Raw genomic sequence first — 20,932 nt, forward strand, 5'->3', positions numbered from 1 at the left:
GTTTGGGGGTGGGCTACAGTGTCCTCAGGATGCTAATGCTCAACTCTGCAGCTCTGTTTTAGCAGATACAGACACACCAGTGCCCTTCTCCTCCCGTCATCCACAAGGTAGAATGAGACTGACCAGTTTTCAATGCAGGATAAAGGTCATATGGCAGTTATGCTGACTGACTCCAGTTCTTCTATTGACATTATTCACAATAAATAGTAAATAAATAAATGTAGTTATATATAAAGCTTTAATCTTGGCTGTGGTAAGGAGAGTTGTTAACTACTCCAAGCTTTGGATATGTATGAAATCATACCTTTGTCTCTCATGATGATTTCACCAGCTTTGAATTGCCTCTGACCATTCACTAGAAATTCACTTAACCCGAGATTAATCTTGAAAGACAGAAAATGAAAGGTAATGCTGTGCAGGCCTTCTGAGACATGTATTAATCCCAGCCTTTGACACAAACGTGGTTTTATATAGCAAAATAATGAATGAGCTATCCTTAGCTCCCTGTGAAGACCCAAGTCTGCACTGTTTACCTCAAGAAATCTGGGAAGGAGAAACACTTATCCATGCCCATTACTGACTTTCTCTACTTCACCTTGGAATAAAACTAGAGTGCCTCGTTTCCAATCCATTTCAAAGCACAGTCACTTCTGCATGCAGGTCCCTTAGCAAAATAGCATTTTCAGAAGGAAGATGCAGAAGAACCCAAGTTATGCAGTGGTTGCAGATCTTTTACAGGAAGGAAGACAAAATAGCAATTACCGTTTATAAAACTGTAAATGGTCTACAGTCAAGCAACACCTGAAATTCTTCCTCTCTTACCATACAAAAGGAAGAAATTAACTGCTGCTGCCTGGGGGAGCCCGAGCCCTCATTTCTTCTGGCAGTTAAAAACAGTCTGGAGAAACAAAAAATTGCCAGGCATCTGGGTAACCAGAGCACACAGTCTTCTGTGGCATCTTCAGGCCTTGTGTAGGTGTTGCAGTTACATGCTCATCACAAGGTGCCCAGATTAGATTCTCCTTTCATTTAACCTCATACTTGCACTCACATCCTTTTGTCATTATATTAAATACTTTTGTGACTCTTCCAGTATACAGGCACTGCTTGAGTAGTTTCGAACTGTTCAAAAGTTGTAAAGTTAAGATATTTAACGCCTTGCCAAGAGAGTTGCAGCATCTTTTACTATCACAGTTGCTAAGCAATAAGAAGGGTGAGTCAGATTTCTGCTTTGATTTGTTTCAATCAACTAGAGGCTCACAGAAATTTAAGTGGGATCTTTGGGACACCTTACCTGTCCTTATACGTTGCAAAAGTTTACCTTCAGTGAGGAAGGAAAGAAGAGGAAATAGTGATGCACTGCAGTCAGCTGTTTGGGGAGGAACTTATCCCTGTTGAAGCCTGAATGACCCTCTCCTGGCCTAGGGACTTGGACAGAGCGGGAGGGGAAGTGACCTTAGGGACTGGTCCTCAAGGGAAACCCGCCCCCGCTCTGCAGGACCCTCCTCTCTGCCCCGTTCCAGCCCTCCTTGGGGTTTGCCAGGGTTCACTTCTGCTGGTCACTTACCTTCCGCATCCCACCACCCACCTCCGTCTCTGCAGCTGCAAATTCGCCTGGAAAAGCTGGCAGCGCCTCTTCCCCTTGGCCTCGGAGCGGAGGCCCGCTCCGGGTGAGGCCCCAGACGGCTGCACACGCAGAGCCTGTCCCCGCGCTGCAGTGAGGCCCCTCCGCCAACCCACCAGCCCTGCTCCGGGCTGCTCTTCCCTGGGAGCCAGAAGGGAAGCGGCGCGTCCCCTCTGTTCCCCCGAGCCACGTAAGGGGCTGAGAGCTGCTGGGGTGCCGCGGAGGGCTGGCCGAGCTACAGATCCGACCTGTTGCTTTGCTTTTTACAAGCACAGTCGTCTGCTCAGAGGATTACTTCAGTAACCCGAGATGTATGAAAGGAAGAAGACTCGCATCAGCCACCTTCAAAGGTGCGCGGTCAGACAATTGCCACCGGCTTAAACTTGAGGCCAGAGCTGTTGGTTGCGAGCACCCCCGAAAGCGAGGCGGCCCAGGGAGGGGGCGGGAACGCCGCCTGCGAAAGGCTAGTCCTCTCCTGGATGTAAGGCTTGAGGCGAGATAGTAACCATAGCGTCTCGCTCCTGCCCATACTGCCAAAGCCCAGGGAGGGCTCCAGGTGCTGCAAAACTTGGGCAATAGCAGGGATGTCCCGCGAGACCAGGTCAGACGTTTGCTAGGACTCCGCTCCGGAGCGGTGTTGCAGAAGTGACCGCCAGGTCCCCCAGCTGCGGGGCAAACCCCCAGCATCTGCGGGGTCCCCTGCGCTGCTCCCCGAACCCCTCCGGCGCCGCCGTTCCCGGGCCTTGCCCCGAAGAGAAGCACCTCACCCCCACCCTCCCTTCCTCCCCGGCCGGAAAGGACCCCCGTGCCCGAGGCTGGGGCTGCGGGCAAGCGGGAGGTGAGCGGGGGTGCGCCTCCTCGTCCTGCGGGGTGCCATCCGTTTTTCATGCCTGTTTTGATTACCCCGAGGGGCGTTACAAACCCTGCCACCCCTCAGGCGCCCACCGACGAGCGGGCTCCGCTTTCAAGGCTCAGCTTGGCAGAGTCTGCTGAGCAGCTAATAACATAACAACCCGGCTTTGATCAATCCGAACTAATTACCCCTCTTAATTAAAGTCTTTAGCGGTTGTTTCAGTGTTTTGGCAAGGAAGCGGGAGAGGTTTGGTATTAAACAGCACCAGCGCTGCTCTCCCCGCCCGCCCTGCCGAGCCGCAGCCCCCGCCGCCGCGGTCACTCCTGTTTAGACATTTATTCCACCAGGTCAACGAATTGTTTTTTTTTTTTCCCTCACGTACAAGAACCAAATCGAAATTCAAATCCGTACATAGCGAACCAGCTCTGTCCATAGAGACACAATATTCAGGGGGGGGAGATGGAGAGAGGGAAACCAAGAAGGGGAGGGGGGGGCAATAACCAACAGGCAGCAGAGGCAGGGCAGGATCAGCACAATGGAAATATATATACATCGAAATAATTAAAGTGGTGCAGCGTTCCCGGCTCGGGTCATACAGATCCCAAATAAATACAGCAGAAATTGGCTTGGCGCTTATTCGTTTCTTTAAAACCATCTCTCCACCTGAGATGCAACGAAAAAAAGTAGTCCTTAAAAAAAATAAAATTAAATTAAAAAAATTAAGAGGAAACAATCAGTCCCAGAAACGTTAGTGGCGATATAGAGCATAATACACAAAACCGCTTAACAGGTGCATGCAAAGAGGCGGGCGGGCGGCCGCGGCCCCTCAGGGCTGGAGCGGCGGGCCCTGCAGCAGCGGCCCTGGCGGAGGCGGCTGGTCGGGGCCCCCCAGCTCGGCGGGGGGCCGGGGCAGTCCCAGGGAGCTGTCGTGCAGCTTGCGGACGTGCTTCTTGAGGTCAAAGTTCCTGCAGAAGCCTTTGCCGCAGGTGGGGCAGGTGAAGGGCTTCTTGTCGTTGTGGGTGTGCATGTGGAAGGTCAGGTTGTACACCTGGTGGAAAGCCTTGTTGCAGATATTGCACTTGAACTGCTTCTCCCCGCTGTGAGTCAGCTTATGGTTTTTGTAATTGCCTGGGAACGAGACAAGAAGGGCAGGGTACCGCGAGCTGAGAACTGGACGATGCGAAGAGGAGGAAAAAAAACCCAACAACAACAAAAAAAGAGCCCCCAAACCTGTCGCTTCCCCAGAGCTCGGCTTTAGCCGAAAACGACCGCCGATCCCTTGGAAACACCCGCCTTCCCCCATCCTCCCCGCAGCTGCTTCTTCAACAGAGAAGGGCATTATCGGAAAAAAAACCAACAAAACAAAATCACCTCAGCTGCAGAAATAAAAGAAATGGCTTTAGACTTCCCAGCAACACGGGGAGAAAAACTAACCAAACTCCCGCACTCGGAGGGGAAAAAAAGGCGCGAACTCGTTTGCCGAGCTTCGCCAACAGTGCGAGGAAACCGGGAGCTGCCCTGAGCTCCCCCCATAACGCCAGCCCTGCCCCGCTCCTTTTGCTGTGCCACAGGAAACGCGTAGGGGCTAGCGATACTTAAAATTAACTTAAATCTCTAGTGAAATAAATTAAAACCGAAATCAACTTCCCCCTGCCAGTCGCAAAGTGTCGCGACGCTTGACCTCGCCAGGGGGGGTCCCGGGAAAGGGAGAGAGCGCTGGAGACTGGTACCTTTCTGGTGAAATCCTTTGCCACAAAATTCACAGACAAAAGGTTTGTAGCCGGCGTGTATTCGTGTGTGTGTATTGAGTGTCGAGCTCCGGTTAAATGCTTTGCCGCACTGGTTGCACTTGTGTGGCTTCTCCTGGAGGGAAAGAAACCCCAAGTCACGGCTTGTTGGTTGGTGTGCAGGGTCTGTGTGCTGGTTTGCGGGGTCTATATGTTAGCTGACGGCTCGGAGCTCCCAGCGCGGGACACCCCGCGGTACTCACCGCGCTGGGGCCAAACGAAATCCCTCCTCGGCTCGGGCTCAGCAGCCCCTCAACCTCGGAGCGGCCGGACAACGCCGGGCTCCCAAAAAAAAAAAAAGCGTGACCGAAGGGGTCTCGGGTAAGGAAGGAGGGAGGGGAAGACGAAGGCTCACCTGGGTGTGGATGATCTTGTGCCGGCAGAGCGTGCTCGCCTGTCTGAAGCCCTTCCCGCAAACTTTGCAAACAAAGGGTCTGGCTCCTGTGTGCACCGGCATATGGCGAGTTAAGTTATAATGTGCATTAAATACCTTAAGAGTGAAATCAAACAAACAAAAAAACCCTGCTATTAGAAGGCGAGAGCGCCGAGGGGAAGCCGTCGTTTAAAAAGAAAGCAAGCAAGAGACCAATATTACCCGACGGACGAGGGTACGAGGCTGGGGAGGCAGGGGGAAGGGAGGCGGGCTGCTGCTCTACTTGCCTTTCCGCAAACTTCACACGTGAAAACTTTGGGCTTGCTGCTCGGGGAGCCGCGACTGAACTCCGAGGTCTTGTAGGCGATTTTTTCCGAGAGAATCTGAGCACTTTCTTTCATGTAGTGCTGCAGCTGAGCCTGCGACAAGTCCTTGAAGGCCACCCCTGCCGGGTACTTGTCCACGGCCGGCAGCACCAGCTTGTTCCGCTCCGCCAGGTAAGCTTTGGGCTGCGGGTGCAGGGGAGAGCTGAGGAAATAAGAAGCCACCGGGTGGATGTTGACACTGGAGGACGGGTGACAAGGGCTGTCGCCTCGGTTGAAATAGCACAGGGCTCCCATGGCGTGGAAGGAGGAGTGATTGACCACTCGGGGTCTTACCAGTTTGTACTGCTGCAAGGGCAGGGCATCGCGGGGGAAATCTCCTTTCAAGCTCAGGGCACAGTTCAAGAGATCGCCGCAGCTAAAGGAGGGCGAGGAAGAGGAGTCTAAATGAGCCTTCCTGGATTCCGCTCCGGCCATCGCCGCTTTGGGCAGGGGGTCGTATGCCACCGGGACAAAGGGGATCATGCAGGGGATGGAGGAGTTGAGGTGCAGCGGGGGCTTGGGCTCGCCTTTGGCCACGGAGCCGTGGATGAGCTGCGGGACGGGGATGGAGCGGGGCTCTGGCGTCCGCGCCATGATGCGCTCAATGGAGAAGGCGAGGGGCTTGGGCGTGCTGATCATGTTGCTCCTGGCAGACAGGCTTTCTCTGGCCGGAGGAGTCGCTAGGATTTTGGTCGCCGTGTGGTGGCCACTATTGTCCATGGCTCAATTGCGTTTGTTCGCCCGGTTTGAGCTGCTTTGGTAGACGCCTCTTTTTTTTTTTCTTTTTTTTTCTTTTTTTCTTTTTTTTTTTTTTTTTCCCCCTTTCCTTCCTCCTCTCCCCTCTCTCTCTTTCACTCTCTTTGCCTCTTTTCTTGTTACCGATCTGCAAGGAGGGAGACCAGCATCGCCGTCACCACCATCACCACAGTCTCCGCCGGCGGAACCAGCCTTCTCAGTCCAGTGGACTCATGCCAGCCCATCACAGTTTACTTTGGCGCACCAATGACTCGGGACAATCGCTACTTACTTCTATCAATAGAAAGTGTTGTGTCAATAACGCAGCCAAGATCTCGCCAATCGTTAACTTCCAAGAGGAGAAGGTAAACTAGATAATTGCTCAATTCGCTTCCAACAGTCAACAGGAAAAGTTTTTTCCCCCCCAGTAAGCGGCTACTTTTCATTGGCGCCCGCGCCTCCCCCGCCCAGGGAAGGAGGTGTCTCTCCCTCATTCTTGCCTCTCTACTCTGCCTCTCTCTCTCTCTCTCTCTCTTTCTCTCTCTCTCTTTTTATTATTATTATTTGCAATCTGCTTAACCAGGCTTTAGAGGCCAAGCAAATCCGAGATCAATTTTCTTGTTTGGCTTCAAGTGACATAATCTAAAATCATTGTCCAACTGCTAAATAGGGATGTGAAGCCCAATTCAAGGGCAAGCGCCAGGCTATTTGTCAAACGAGGTGCTGCAGAAGAAGCGGCTGGAGGGGAAGCTGTTTGTTTCCTTGCCACTTTCCAGCCCGAGTTCTCTTTGTGCGTGGGAGTATGTGTGTGTCTGAGGGAGGGAGATGTCTGCTCTGCTCCTGGGACTGCTCCTGGTCTGCTCACTGCGTGAAGAACGAGGTCAGGTGGTGGTGAGCTTTTGGGAAAGATGGTAAACAAATGAGCAAGAAACTTGGGACAAGCAGAAGACTAGAGCAATGCAGGGATATGCGGGAACCATCCGGGCCAAATCCAACGAGTGCTTGTGAGCAAAAGGATTAATCAAAACCTGGGGCTGGGAAATAGAAGGGAAAGGAGATAGGAAGAGGGAGTGCCTTTAAAATCTGAAGCACTATATATGTGTGTATATATATGTATATATATGTGTGTATAAACATATATATATATAAAGCCACCTGCATATGACTAGATATAGCTTCTCTATTTATAAATAATAATACACTCATAATACAAATACTGAAAACTCAGGATCGGTATACATACACGAAGAAATACACAGCACACACACTGTCTCTAGGTACATATGCACCTGAACAGATGCTCTCCCCACGTGTTTAAGGGCAGCTTGGCGGCCTTGTTCCAGAGGGGTATCTCCAGCGCCCCGAGTGTTTGTACCTACAGCGAAGCGGGGTGTCGGGGAGAGGAGGGGGACAGCGGTGGGTAAGGGTATTTCTGTATTCAACCCCTGTCCCACAACCCTACTGCTCGGGGTCAGAACAAGCTTCCTTTTCTCCCACCGTCTTCGGGTTCACTTGTCTGGTGACTGAGAGGCCGCTACCGAAATTCCCGGGAACAGCCGAGGGTCCCTCCGTTCTCCCCCGCTCCGGGAGCGGGGGGCTGGCGGGGTTCCGCGGGACAGAGCCCGGCCGCTTCCCTCGGCAGGGGGGCCCCTCGGGGCGGCCTCCACACACGCGGCCCAGCACTGCCCTTCTTCGGGACCGGGACAGGGAGGAATGGGGTCCAGGGTCTTGCTAGTGGAGTAAAGCCTCTATGGAGGATGAAAGGCTCGCCCCCCGCTGCTCGGGTACAAGCTGGGGACTCTGCAAAAGGCTGTGTCTCCCCCATGCCTCTGCCCTGGAGAACCCGCTTGTAAGGAAGCGGGACCAAGGAAGAAGGGCTGGGGCCCCGGGGAGGGAGACCTAGAGGGCTGGAGGCATCCTTGTCCTGGGCGCTGAGACGGTGCCGATGCCACCCCGGATCATCGCGGCCCCGTTTGAGGACAAGGCAGCGGTTGTTGCAGGACGGTTCCCCCGCAGCGAGGATCGGCGGCGGCGCTGGGGGGACGGTCCCAGGGACAGGGGCCCGACGGCGGGCGATGGACCCAGCATCCTTCGCTGTGGAGGATGCGCCCCGCGACCTCCTTGTCCGCCCCGTCCCCTCGGTGCCCTAGAGAGCAGGCAGGCTACAGGAGCTGGGGCTGACCCCGAGTGGCACCTGAATGGATACTGCTCTGGGGGTAAGCGCGGGGCAGAGGAAGGGCCCGAGCCGTGCCGAGCCTTGAGAGGTCCCCGGCAGCGGTGCTCCAGTCCAGCCCCGCTCGCTGCTTTCCCTCGGCCGGGACACAACTGCCACGGCCCCGCCGGCTGGTGGAGCGCGACGTTAAAACCGTAATTGCTGCCCCGGATCGGCTTGCCGCAGAGTCCGCCTCTTACCTGCTGCTTCCAGCACCGGCCCCGAAAACCCCGGCTCGGCCAGTGTCACTAGCCGGAGGGAGAGGGGACCGGGGGAAGGGGAGGGGGGCGGTGCCATGTCCCCTCAGCGCTGTCCGGGGCAGCTGCCTCAGGCTGCCTGCTTCTCCGGGGTGTCGGTGTCTCTCGCTTACTTTGTGTCTGCCAGAGGGAAGTTTCTTCCTCCAGAGCAATTTACATTTAATTCAGTCTAGGGAAATTTCCTCTTGATTGGTGCTGAAGAAGGGAATTATTGTTGAGTGGTTTTTAGAGGCTTCAAATCCCATAGACTTAATATGTTAACAGCTTACTCTTAACTGGTCTTATTGAGATTGACTTTCTGGCATGTGTTTGAAAGTAAAATACGTAGTGTCATTTGAGCAGGGTAAATATCCCAAAGCAGCAATTACAGCCCTGCCATTACAGTCATACTGGTCTCTTCAATACTGACATACACTCTTGGAGAAGCGGGAGCTTTAATGCTTGTTACTTCTTCACGGATATGTCTCCCTTTACTTCTGTACCGCAAAGGAAAAGTTATGTTCGTGCTTAATTATTAAATAGCTAACTAAAAGGAATTTAAATTTTATTTTTATTTTTTTTTAAGTCTCAGATATGGTACCTTGCTAGTATTGGAGTTGCCCTCAATATAGATAACCTGAGTAAAATAAAAGTCGATATATTTTTTGGTCCTGTCCTGAGATTTGCCTTGCCATCTTTTTCTAGCCATGTTACGTATCTGCTGAGCTGCAAATATCCTGCAGTTGAGCTGGTGCAGGGAGGTTATTCCCGAAAAGTAACCTCTTGGCCGGTTTCTTTTTGCAGGGGGCACGGCGGGCTGTGCCCCGGCTCCCGGGACCGAACATCTCTTGGTCGGCGGCACGTATCGACCCCCGGCAGAAGGGGCCGGCGGGGGAATGAGGTGGCCCGCCGGCCTCCTCGAGTTACAAACCGTTGGAGGAATAAAGGGCAAAAAGTTTTGCCTCAAGTTGATTTCGTGTTCTGCTCTGGAAAGCTGCTGTTCTCTTTTTCCCCTTAATCGGTTTTGTGTTTCATTCGCTCCTAAGCTGTGTTCTTGATATTGCTCACTTGCATTATTATCATAACGTATCTCTACATGCACTCAAAAATCCGAGTCACCGGCGAATTCATCTCGTCGTCAGGATTACTCCAATCCGATCCCAGAGGCGATTAGAGGGAGGTAAAATACCTCCTAAAGCCTAATCTTTAATTTCTTCCTCCTTACTAAAACGAATAATTCCTTTGCGTTTTTAAGTAAAAAATGAATTGAAAAGGATAATAATTCCGCTAACCTTCTGTTGCATGTATTAATGTTTTCCTGGAAGTGTTTTACCGCAGCCCTCCCGCCCGAGCAGGCTGCACCTCGCGGCGAGCTCCCTCAGAGGGCTCTGCCCCGGCTCCCCGCGGCGGGGGAAGGGGAGGCAAATAGCAGCCAGGCTGCGGGGAGGCTTTTCTGAGCGACATTTAATGTGAAGGAACCCAGGAGCTTACGGAAAATATTCCTGGCGACGGCACCGGCCGACCCGAAGACGCTTGATTACTGTTATTATTAAGGTGATCATCATCATCAATAGTGCCACCATCGAGATGCGCTGCATAAGCTGGGGTTTGCTCTCACTAGATACCAATCCCCTCCGCCTCCTCCCGAGTTGCTGGCTTTGTGAAGGATCGATTTACCCCCGACACGGGACAAGCGCTCCATCCGCTCCCTCCGCTCTGCTGCCGTCCCCTTGCCCGGGAGGGCCTTTCCCCGCAGCCTGGCAGCCGCCCGAGCCCCGCCGCAGAGAAATGCTCATTCCCACTCGGGGAGTGCTAGTTCGCTGTCTTTTCAAGTTAAAATATAAACGGGGGAAAGAGAGCGGGAGCAAGCAGACCCTAGGATTAGCAGGATGGTGGGGTGGCTGCGGTCCCCCTTTATCAGCCGGCGCTGGGGGAGATACAAAGCCGTCGGCCTTTTAGGCGGAACCCTCTGCTGTGGCTGCTGGGGAGGGAAATGCGGTTTCCCGGCCCGCCGGGCCCCGGCGAGGCCAGGGCGGCAGCAGAGCCCGGGCAAACCGGGCAGCAGTCTCGGGCTCTGCTGCTTCAGGAGCGCAGGCGAATGCCTTTGGGCTTTGTCGCATCGTTTTAACTTGTAACACGTCGGTATTTTCTCCACTGGTATTTTCTATGTGGAAAATGTATCTCCTTTTATCTATATAAAAATATGTATGTAAATAACTACTGAGACTATGTATAGTCTCCCCATACAGTGTGCGTGTTAGCATCCCTCTCTATCTGTTCCACCGCAAGGGAAAGAATAAACTATTGCTATTTTTAACCGAATGCATCACAAAATAAAAACAGTTGACACTGACCCGCCAAACACAAGTGTTTCCGGAGGTAAAACAAAGTTTGGCAGTACAGTACGTCTCGCACAGACCTCTCTAAACCGAAAAACAAACGAGTGCAAATTAAGCCTTTTCACGTATAAGCCTTTAATCACATATAATCGAAATTACAAGTGACCCTCTAAAGCAGCGCTCCCGGCCCTCCCGTAATTCATGCAAGCGATTTGTCTAAGTGTGCCAGCTACGAACGTGAACTGCAGCAATCACGTCTAATCTAATCAGTCCGCCTGCGAGGGGACCCAGCGGTGTCATCAGCTCCAAAGGGCCCTTGGTGAAAGTGGCTGGGAGGGGCCAGCGGCAGCTGGAGCCATGAATGACACTTTATCATTTGTTCCTTTCCCAGTTCAACAAATGTTTAGCCCCGTTGCTGCTAAATGAGCGCCTTGCGCTCTTTGGCTCGGGGAAGCTATTTATTTTTAAGATTCTTGAATAGGATCAGAAGCAATTAACTTATTTTTGTTTCTGTTTTCTCCCAGTGTATTGGGAGCTAACCTGGAGCAAAGCGAAGAGTTGGTCGGCTGCGTGGGCGCCTGTGTGCTGCATTCCCGGCACGCCGGGCTCGCCTTGGCGGCGGGGGCAAGTTATTCACCATCAACAGGCTGCCAGGCGCGGAGCCGGGGCAAAACCCCGCTCTTCTGTGGCGGGGTCCGTTTCGGTGTGCTGCTGCCGAAGGGGAGGGAGAAGCCACGTGAAAAGCGTGACATTAAGAACAAAAGCAGGAGTCCTCCGCGGCCGCGGCTGAACGGTGCCCAGCGAGGGCTGCCCGCGGCCCGGGGACTGACACGGGGGACACCGAGCAGTCCTTGGGGAGGGACACTATTGCTCCAACGGTTAAAAACTTTGGGGTTCGGTTGGTTGGTGTTTTGGGTGTCTTTTTAATTTGGTGTTTCGGTTTGTTAACGTTTTTTTTGTTTCGGTTTTGATTTTGGGGAAGCGTTTCCGGTTGTTTTTTTTTTTTTTTTTTTTTTTGGGGGGGTGGCTTTGTGGTTATTGTGTTTGTTTTATTTTTGTTTTGTTGGGCTTGGGGTTTATTTTGTTTGTGTGGGGCTTGTGGTGAGGTTTTTTGTTTTGTTTTGTGGTGGGTTTTTTTGTTTTGTTTTGTTTTGTTTTTTGTTTTGTTTGTGGGGGGGCGAGGGCGGTTTAGTCTCTTTAAGAACAAAACGGGCGTGGGAGACCGGCCAGGCCGAAGACTGTGCTAGGCAACCCAGTCCGGTCGAAGTGTCTCCGCGGGTCCCGCGGGTGTCCCACGTTCCGTCCCTTTCTCACAAAATGGGCCCAGCTCCCTCTCCGCAAGAGGACTCTCCTGTTGCTGTCCTGCCGCTTCCGCCGTCTGCTGATCCCTCCTTTGCTGTTAGTCAAACCTGTAATTAAAAAATCCTTCGGAAGATGCATAACGGGTACTGTCTGTGCAGGAAGGCTCACCAGCAACCCAGCCCCCAACCTTATGCTCCCATTCTGACATTGTCCTCTCCCTCGTGGAGCCCCACTTGCTGCCCACACAGAGGTGCCCCGACAGTCCTCCGCGCCGAGGGTTTGAACACCCAGAAGGAGCTCTGCCTACCCCCACCTTCCCCCCCCCCCAAGTCTGGAAACACCCGGGACCTGACCCGAGACGCTCCCAGGACCCCAGGAAACGTTGAGTGGGTGCAGTGTCCCCAGGGCAAAGGAGGGAGGGCACTTCCCTGGGCAAGCTTGATGAGCACATGGTCCCTCGGAGGAAAGTCGCTTTCTCGCCCTCTCGCTCCCTTTGAATCTCCGCAGGTCTTGGCCCGGGGCCTCCCCACTCTCTGCTTGTGTTGGGGTGCAAAGTGCGAGGTAGCTCCAAGCACTCATCTCTCAGGCGGGGAACGGCTGGTGCGGGCGCAAGCAGGAGCCGCAACGCGCCCGCGGGTGGTACCGGCCGTGGCGGGGCCGTAGGAAGCAGCAGGGAGCTGCGGAGCCCTGCGAGGCCGAAGACAGCATCCCCTCGCTCAGCCCTCTTGTCCTCAGCAGCGGCGAAGGGCTAAACTCGGCTGGAGGAGAAGGGCTCGGCCTCTGCCTTGCCTTGTCCGTCGTCTCCTTGGACCAGGGCAGGGGGGCAGCGTTAGCCGAGGGGAGTGAGCCCCGGGTATCCTCCCTTCCTGTCCCCCAGCATCGTCCGCAGCGCGGGGCGCACACTCGTCCTGCCTTTGTCTCATTTGGCTTCAACAGCCCCTGCTGTGCCACAAAGATGCAGGGGGTGAATTAAATGAGTTCCCCCCTACCTCCTTGCTAAGAGCTCTCTGCATTCCGCGTCCGCTTAGGAAAAGCGGAGGCCGCGGTGAGAGCGGCGCTGGGGAGGTGCACCCCGCACAGCCCCCGCACAGCCCCGGGACAGAGAGGCAGGAGAGCCTTTGGCTGCCTCCCACCAAGACATACAGCAAGAGGTGATGCTCATCGTCTCTCCCCGAGGAGCACACATCTCCAGGAGTGTGCTGAGGTTTTAAACACGTACATTAAAATGCAAAGGCGGATCTTGCTCCCGTGTCAGCGGGGATTTGACACGGCGGTGCCTGACTCTGGAGCTGTCACACAGATACTCACTGGCCTTCTCAAGCTTGGCGTTGGTTCACAGTTTCACAAATTTAGTTACTAAGAAAATACGTGAATTAATAATAAATGGAATGACCTTTGGAGTGCTGTCATTTCTGTACCTGCCTTCCTGTGATGTCTGCTGTGCTGCCATTCTAATAATAAGTTACCAGACACTTTGTATCAGAGTTAATTTCTCTGAAATCACAAACGCTTTGTAACTCCTTCATGATTACATCATCTTCCTTCTGTTTTTGTTTTCTCTTTCCTTACACATCTTGATCCCACTGACAGACATACTGTTCAGCAATTGTACGTCTGGCTCGACATATGGGGTGTACATGTATCAGGCTTAATGAAATTTGAGTAACTTAGCCCCCCTTCAAGCCACAAAAAGACATAGTTGTGTTTTTTTTGTTTGTTTTGTTGTTCCTTTAATATGATGTGAGAGCATAGACGGGGTGACGGTTCCCTAAGAGATGGGGAGCTAGAGGGACTCACCAGGCAGGCAAAACAGGGCTTTGTCAGCCAGAGATGGTACCACCACCCCCAAGCCAGGGAGCAGGACAAGCCAGGGCAGGGGGAGAGCTGGTGGCAACCCAGAATCCAGAGCACTGACCTGTTTATGATGATCAGGCAGGTCTGAAATCAATCCATGGACCAGGGACTGGATTAACAAGGTCCATAAGCATGGGGTGGCTGTAGCTGAGCTGGATACCAGCATTCCTACTCCATTGCTGGGGCAGAGACTGGCAGCCTTGGACTGAGCTGAGATGGAGTCCTTGGGCAGAGGCTGTGATTGGGGATCCCCAGTGAGACCCACCAGGACCATATTGATCTATGAGTGCTTGAGGCCTTGACAGATGAAATTACTATAACCTACTCTGTCCAAATCAATAGAGTTGTTTGCCTTACCAGGAAACTCTTCTTGATGTGAGGATAACTTGGGACAGAGGACAAGCCCACAGGGGAGGTGAGGGTAAACCTGTATGTTTCCCACAGGGTTTTTGGTCAGCGGGATTGAGCAGATGGGCTACTACCAGGTTGGTCTTTGCCGAAGGAAAACTGGACTGATCACCTCTTGGGCTGTGCTGAGGACAGCCACTTCTGTCTCAGTGTTTCCAGTTGCCACTCCAGGTCCCCACATTGTTGGTGACTTGCCAGAGGCAACATCCAATTTTGATATTGCTTCCTACCCTTGGGTAATTGCAGAACCATAAAAATCTCCTAACCTAAGGCCTTCTTCCTGGGAGAGCCCTGCATGGAGCTGGCATGCCCCTGCACCAGGAGGCCTCAGCAGGCACCACAGGGCCACCGTGGTGACACCTGCCTCCTGTTTACAACTGGATTCTCCACAGGCATCTCTGTATGGTTTCAGGATTTTACAGATGGTGGGGAGATGGCAAGCAGGGAGATCTTTGCAGAGACAAAGCTCCCTTGGGCCTGACTGGCACTGATCTCTCTGCTTCATTTGGTTTGGGAGCTGGGTGTTCCACTGGGCAGCCTGGCTTCCTCCTTACCCCTCTGCCTTCAGCTCCTGGCTTGAGGAGCTGCACCTTACTGAGCCTGGGTTTCAGCCATAGCCCCACCTGGCCCTTCAAATGCCTTCAACTTCCATGCACCAGCACAACTAGGATGAGTGATGGGAAAGGGATATGTAAGTCTTTTACTGCTGTCAAAATTAAAAGTGCAAAACTGTCTGGGAGCCTGGGAATGGTGGAAAATACTGTGCTTCCTCCAACTCATAGAGCTGGCAGCGTGAAGGCAAAACGATGGAGGGAAATGCGCTGTATGTGTCCTGCCCACCCCCTCCAGCCCCCCTGCCCCACTGCAGCTGTCTGCTGCCCTGCTGCTCTCCAAAACACACACTAACTGCAGCTGCAGGCATCCTGGGGTAGGGGGAGCCTGCACCCCTGCCATCCCAGGCTCCCCAGGCACCTCTGGGAGAGTGCTCAGTCGTGATGCAAAGAGCTGAGAAGAACCGTCTGCCCCACCAGCTTCCATTTCTTCCTTTGTGCTGAATTCACCTCGCACGCAGATGAGGAGGCTGGTTTGCTGATGGAAAAAACGGACACTTTGGGTTTCTCCCTAGACAGCTAGGAAGAAGCATAACTTGCCCTTCCATGCTTGGCCAAGCTTCCAAGCATGCTGAAAGCACTCTCCTTGCAGCTCTCGTTCTCAGTTCCTGCAGCCCTGCATGCTTGTGACTGACCCCTGAAGTCCTACGATTTGCTCTTGCAGGAAAACTTCACGCCAGCCCCATAAATCCTCAACAGTCCGTCAGTGAAGCTCTTCAAGTATAATGTTATGCCTCAACAAGGCCCTCAGCAACCTTGATTAATTATTTGGGTATCATCTGTGTTCATTTCAAATTTGTCTACATAAACCCATGAAATAGTTACCTTATCCCAGAAAAACCCAACAAACCGAACCAACAAAAAAAACATTCCACTGCATTTTTCATAAGTTGTGTGAGTTCTGACTGATGGAAATTTGAATTCTTTCCAGCTCATAGAAAAATGGGCAGCAGGCACTGTCTGTTCATCTGCCAGTGAGAGGTTTTTTGTTTGTTTGTTTGTTTTCTTTATCAAGGCATCATGTTCTTTGGTATTTCTTTTCTCTATATTTATTTCTCTATCTGCTCTACAAAATAAATATATTTGCTATAAATAACTATATAAACTAAATGTAATAATCCTTCAAAAAACTTCTTATAATGAGGAATCATACAACAGCTCAAATGGTTTGAAATATTGAAAACAGCTTTTAATTGTAGAATTCTATACAAACTTGGGTAGATACAGAAGTGGTCACAACAAAATGTGTTCTTATTGCCTGAATTTTTTCACAGAAACAGAAACACTGATGGCAAGCTTAGCGACATCCAACATGATGAGATATCTTTAAACTTGCAAAATGAATAGACACAACAATATTCCTAAGTAGTCTGTATGTGTTTGACTGTCCTTGAAGTCTTACTACTTACATACCAACCTCAAAACACAAAAAAATAAGATTAAATTTTTTAATGCACATCCCATAATAATGTAAAATTAAGCAAAAAAAAAAGGTAAACAAAGTGTAATCCTGAAATTACACTGTTTTTTTACCTAGGGCACTGACTTATTCCAAGAATGATTTCCTGTATAATTGGATTTTAAGTGAGGCACACATTTTGTTTTCTGCACAGGACATCAATATCTGACGGAGATACAAGAACAAATGGCAATGAACAAAAGGGAGAGAAACGAAATCACAAGTGGAACTCAAACTCCATGCCAGTGTTCTTGCAGCTCTAAGCAAAGCTATACATTAAAATATGCTACAACCATTGTTCTCAAAAAGTCCTTGGCACTTTTCTTCTGATAAACTTAATTTTTTTTTTTTCTTTTTTTTTAATGGAGCAAATTACATTTCTGCATCTATATCATAAGGCAGAACTCTAATTGCAACTACAAGGACAAGTTACCAAAAAAACCCCAAGCCAAAGATTACCCCCACCCTCAGACCATCAAACCTTGAAATCCAAATACTTGGTGAAATAATATCATCCTTCCTCCTCATCACTGTCTTTCATAGTAATGCCCTGAAGTCCTCCTGCATCCGTGACTGAGACTGTGGCCTCCTCTACTGTCAGACGGCTGTGAATGGTATCGTAGGTTTTACTGTTCAGCGTTCCCTCCAGCACACCTTGCAACCTGAAGTCTCGGTAGGTTTTCTGCAACAAACATAAAACATCTTCAATTGGACTCAAGCAAGTCTGAGTAGTCTTTCACTATACCCTGGCCATTTCTAGCTGCAGCAAACAGCTTTGCTCCTCCTGCAGCTAGAGACCTATCACCTAGAGTTTGCTGAAGGTTTTGTGGTCTTAGTTTCTGTGCTGCATGAGGTTTCTGTAAACTCTAGAGAGTCTACAAGCTACACTTGCACAGTCATTCCTTTAAGAGATTGTGTGCTGTACTGCATTTCTAAAACTGTATGCTAGTTTCTCAGTAATTTCCATTTGCTTCATTTATTCAATAAGAAATGAACAAAGAATTTTTCTAACTGCATATTTAAATATGAATTTGGCTACAGGTAGCACTGTAATTTCACAGAATACATAAATTACTCATTCCCCATAATATGATTTTATTTGTATTTATCTTTATATTTATATGCCAAATGTGGAAAAATAAAATAAAATATAGATTATGATGTCTATAATGTAAATGTTTTTCAGGTGACTACTTCAGTCAGTTAATTTACATTCTAAGTCATTCACATTCTGACTCACATGTCCATCTTTCCATTTTCACTTGAGAAAGTTTTGTTTCCTGTGTCTTTAGCCTTCCTATGAACCAGCAGAGATGATTTTCTTCGTTGGCTTTCTATCAAGTAAGAATTCTGAGTGGAATTGTTTTATTCATGGTTGCTATGTTCAAGTCAGCATATGGAAAATCATCTACTCTACCTTCTTTAAGTTGTAACACATTTGAAATACTATTTCCTGAAGTTAGCCTAAAAAAAGCTTAAGAAAGACAAATTGATCTAGCTAGTTTTTCACTCTGTGTACACTGTTATTATGAGTTCCCAATGTTTATGGAAGAGACTACAGGAAAAAGAAAACAGAAAATAATTAAGGGCTATCAGGCCCATTTCTCTGCTGGAGGAGATGGTGCACAACCCTTAGAGAAAGAAAAGAAAGAAGAGCTGATCTTGTTTCACTCAGTACATCAAGAATTGCCAAAGATACCTCTCAAAAAGGGTAACATTCAGCTGGGAGAATTTTTTCTATCACTGTGATTAGTATTTAAACTTTGCCTGAATCACTGCAACTGAGATTTATTTGAATTTCATAGGTCAACTTCAGAGTCAATAGATGCAGCTTATGTTTTGCCCACACACTCTTGTGAGTACCCTGTCTGGTCTTTTTCAAGTGTCACCATTGCATTCCCTTTTTATAACACTGTGCATTCAATTTCCTTTTATGTTGTTAACAGGTTCTTTGAGTTTTACATTCTATTCCTCCCATTCTCAGACCAGCACTCTGGGGCTCAGTCATTGCTCTTCTCCTGATATACTTTTGCAGGATAATAATGTTCACTTCCAAGGTTAATTTTTCATTTCTCTCTAACTTTCCTCTTAATCCTTGGTCCTCTTTAGTCCCTCTGCCTCATGACGTGTCATGTCCCTCATGTGCCTCAAACATCTTTTATACCACCATTCTTCAGTCTTGGCTTTAATGGGAACAAGCAGTATTTTTTTCTTCTGGTCATTCTAAATAAAGCCATTCCCTTTGCTGCATCCAAACATTAAAGATTAATCTATTTCTTACCATGTCCCCTTAAAAATTACCTACTTCTTTTTTTTTGAATATTTCCAAGAGATGACAGAGGCAACACAGCCTCTCATTTTTTTCAAAAGCAGAGAAAGTTCCCCCATTTACTCTTCAGTTTGGAGGAACCGTGCCTCCCCACATGCCCCTCCCCAGCTGGGCTGTGGTAGTGAAAGCTTCTTACGACACTCTACTTGAACCATTGTTTCATATTTCCCAGCAGCCTCCCAGTGGATGAGTTCCAGTTTTTCCAGTTCTACCATGTTCACCATCAAAATACAAGTGGACAAGATTTTCTATCTGCCAGTACATTGACTGGTACCTTTATGATTTACACCATCTTATTAAATCTTCTGTACCCACAGAAGGTGCCACAGAATGACACAATTGGAATTTACATGCAAAGCAAACAAGTTGTATGGGCACAGGAAGGCTCCTGCTGTGGCTGGTGTGTTCCCATTGTCAGCAGGAGCTACTTCTTTTGAACAAGGCTAACCAATGTGCCAGCCTGCAGAAGGAAGGCTGGTTCACCTGAACTTCAATTCTGTAGGAGACTTTTCCTGTAATATTCCAGGTGACATTGAACCGGTATAACTTAAGTCTTCCCACTCTTAGATTGCACTGGGTTTTTAGATCCTGTAACACTTTTTCCCCCCAGATGATGATTACCTTCACTTGAGAAGAGCTTGAAATCTTTCACAAGAGCCACTCACGTCAACCACAAATAGCAAACTGCTTATACCATATTGGCACGTAACATAATTAAGAGCCAAATCCTGTTCCCAAAGAAATCAGTTAAGGTCAAAAATAGTAAAGTTAAGCTTGGGTGGTTCAGGGAGCCATGACGACATCACTATTCTGACTGTTTTCTTGCATCTCTCTCTTTTTTTTCCTTTCAACTATTGAATCCTGAAAGTTGCAGTTGAAATTCTAGTGCCCACAAGTTAAATACTTCTGACTTTACCATCTAGCATGAACTTAATGAGAAAATATTTTGAAAACATCAAGATCACCATTGACAACAGGTGCTTCTTATTCCACACTCAGACAGATAACAAGAATATTCAGAGTTAAACAAGACAGACATTAAAGGAATAAAATCTGAAATGGCTTTCTATCTCTTCCCTAAGGGTATTAACTGAGACCTGAAAGGGAGGTAGGATGAATTTTTTTTATGGTAGATTAATCCGTAATTGTCTATTGCAAGGTATTTTACGCTTTGCTCAGTTGTATTTGACATTGCCCAGTGTAAATGACTGAGGACTGGACTGGAGGGACTGGTTTTCTGCTGATACTTATCCCAGAGTATGAAAGAATAGAAAATGTTATCTAATATGTTGAATATTGTTTTCCAATTGAACCTAGTAGTCACACGTGCATAAAAAAGAGACAATAATTACTTTTTAGGAGATTGAGGGAAAATGGAGAAAAAATGATATTGCAATCATTAAGGTGAAAAAAAAATGGGTGAAGTGACAAACAATAATTTATTAGGAATACTGTACAACATTGCTGTGCAGATAGCAGTAATCTGTTAAAATCCCTTGGAACAATTATAATTGTCACTGAGTTCAGAATGGATGACAATTACCAGTGCACATATAATTAACATTAGAGGACTTAATAAACTGATCACATTCTTGAATCTGCAACTACTGTGGAAAAAAGAAACCCCAACCCAAAACTACATAAGCTTGCAACTTCATCTGAATTATATGTTTTTTTTACTTTTAGGGAATTACCCATGTTAATACTCCATCTCTTTTCTCTCTGTACAATGCAGTCTTACTCAAACACATTTTATTTACCTTCACGATCTTGATGAGAGTCTTCAGCTGGTAGATGTGAAGCTGAAGGTCTAATCTATCAGCCAACCACATGCATATGACTTTCATGGAGTTGCTATACCATTGCTGAAAAAAAAACCAACAACAAACAACAACAAACACCAAACAAGCCTGCAGTATTAATTTAACAGATTTGGAAATGAGAGGCAATGAAACACTTTGAAATTATCACAGATCAGCACTTAAAAGTCAACAGTGATACAATTTCCTGTTATGAGAATTGCATAGGTCAGTAGGAAACCAAATAACTTGACCTAGACTGCTCTTTACATGAATTACATGCCATTTTATCTTTCATTTAGAACATTTTCAGGCAAAATAGTGTTACGTGCTTTGCTTTCTGTCAGTAAGAACAGATACTGAATACACAATTACATGAGAGAACTGACAGCTAAAAAAGCAAGAGAAAAAAAACAGATCTGGCAACTTGAGAAAGATTTTGCAATATCTAGATTTTCCAATCCAAACAGGAAAATGGGCACCAAACTTAGAATATGAAGTCTGTCTTGCTGTTTTCTTTTAAATTGCTTCTGTATTAAGTAAAAAAAACCCCAACAAACAGAAATCCATGGAAACTATTTAAGTATGACCAAAACACCACTCCACCCCTCCCAAAAGATACATGTTAAGGTTTTGTTTTACATTA

General features: G+C 48.7%; 2 protein-coding genes across 11 annotated transcripts in view; both read right to left on the reverse strand.

The window, feature by feature from the left end:
• Positions 1–3,303: 3,303 nt before the first annotated feature.
• Positions 3,304–5,722, reverse strand: FEZF1 (FEZ family zinc finger 1). The gene is made up of 4 exons (XM_051623456.1): positions 4,925–5,722; positions 4,620–4,754; positions 4,208–4,340; positions 3,304–3,605 (listed from the first exon to the last, which is right to left on the reverse strand). Exons 1-4 carry the CDS (start codon positions 5,720–5,722, stop codon positions 3,304–3,306), a joined length of 1,368 nt encoding a protein of 455 aa, XP_051479416.1.
• A 10,143-nt stretch (positions 5,723–15,865) lies between these two features.
• Positions 15,866–20,932, reverse strand: part of CADPS2 (calcium dependent secretion activator 2) — a 278,668-nt gene continuing 273,601 nt past the window's right edge. For all 10 annotated transcript variants that reach the window (XM_051609547.1, XM_051609537.1, XM_051609587.1 and 7 more), the window contains 2 exons: positions 20,248–20,352; positions 15,866–16,840 (listed from right to left, as the gene is read on the reverse strand). In XM_051609547.1, the coding sequence (XP_051465507.1) occupies positions 16,670–16,840; positions 20,248–20,352 (276 nt within the window). In that variant the 3' untranslated portion in view covers positions 15,866–16,669. The remainder of the gene's footprint in view (positions 16,841–20,247; positions 20,353–20,932) is intronic.

Source organism: Apus apus, chromosome 1, assembly GCF_020740795.1.
Source record: "Apus apus isolate bApuApu2 chromosome 1, bApuApu2.pri.cur, whole genome shotgun sequence".
Taxonomy (NCBI): Eukaryota; Metazoa; Chordata; class Aves; order Apodiformes; family Apodidae; genus Apus; species Apus apus.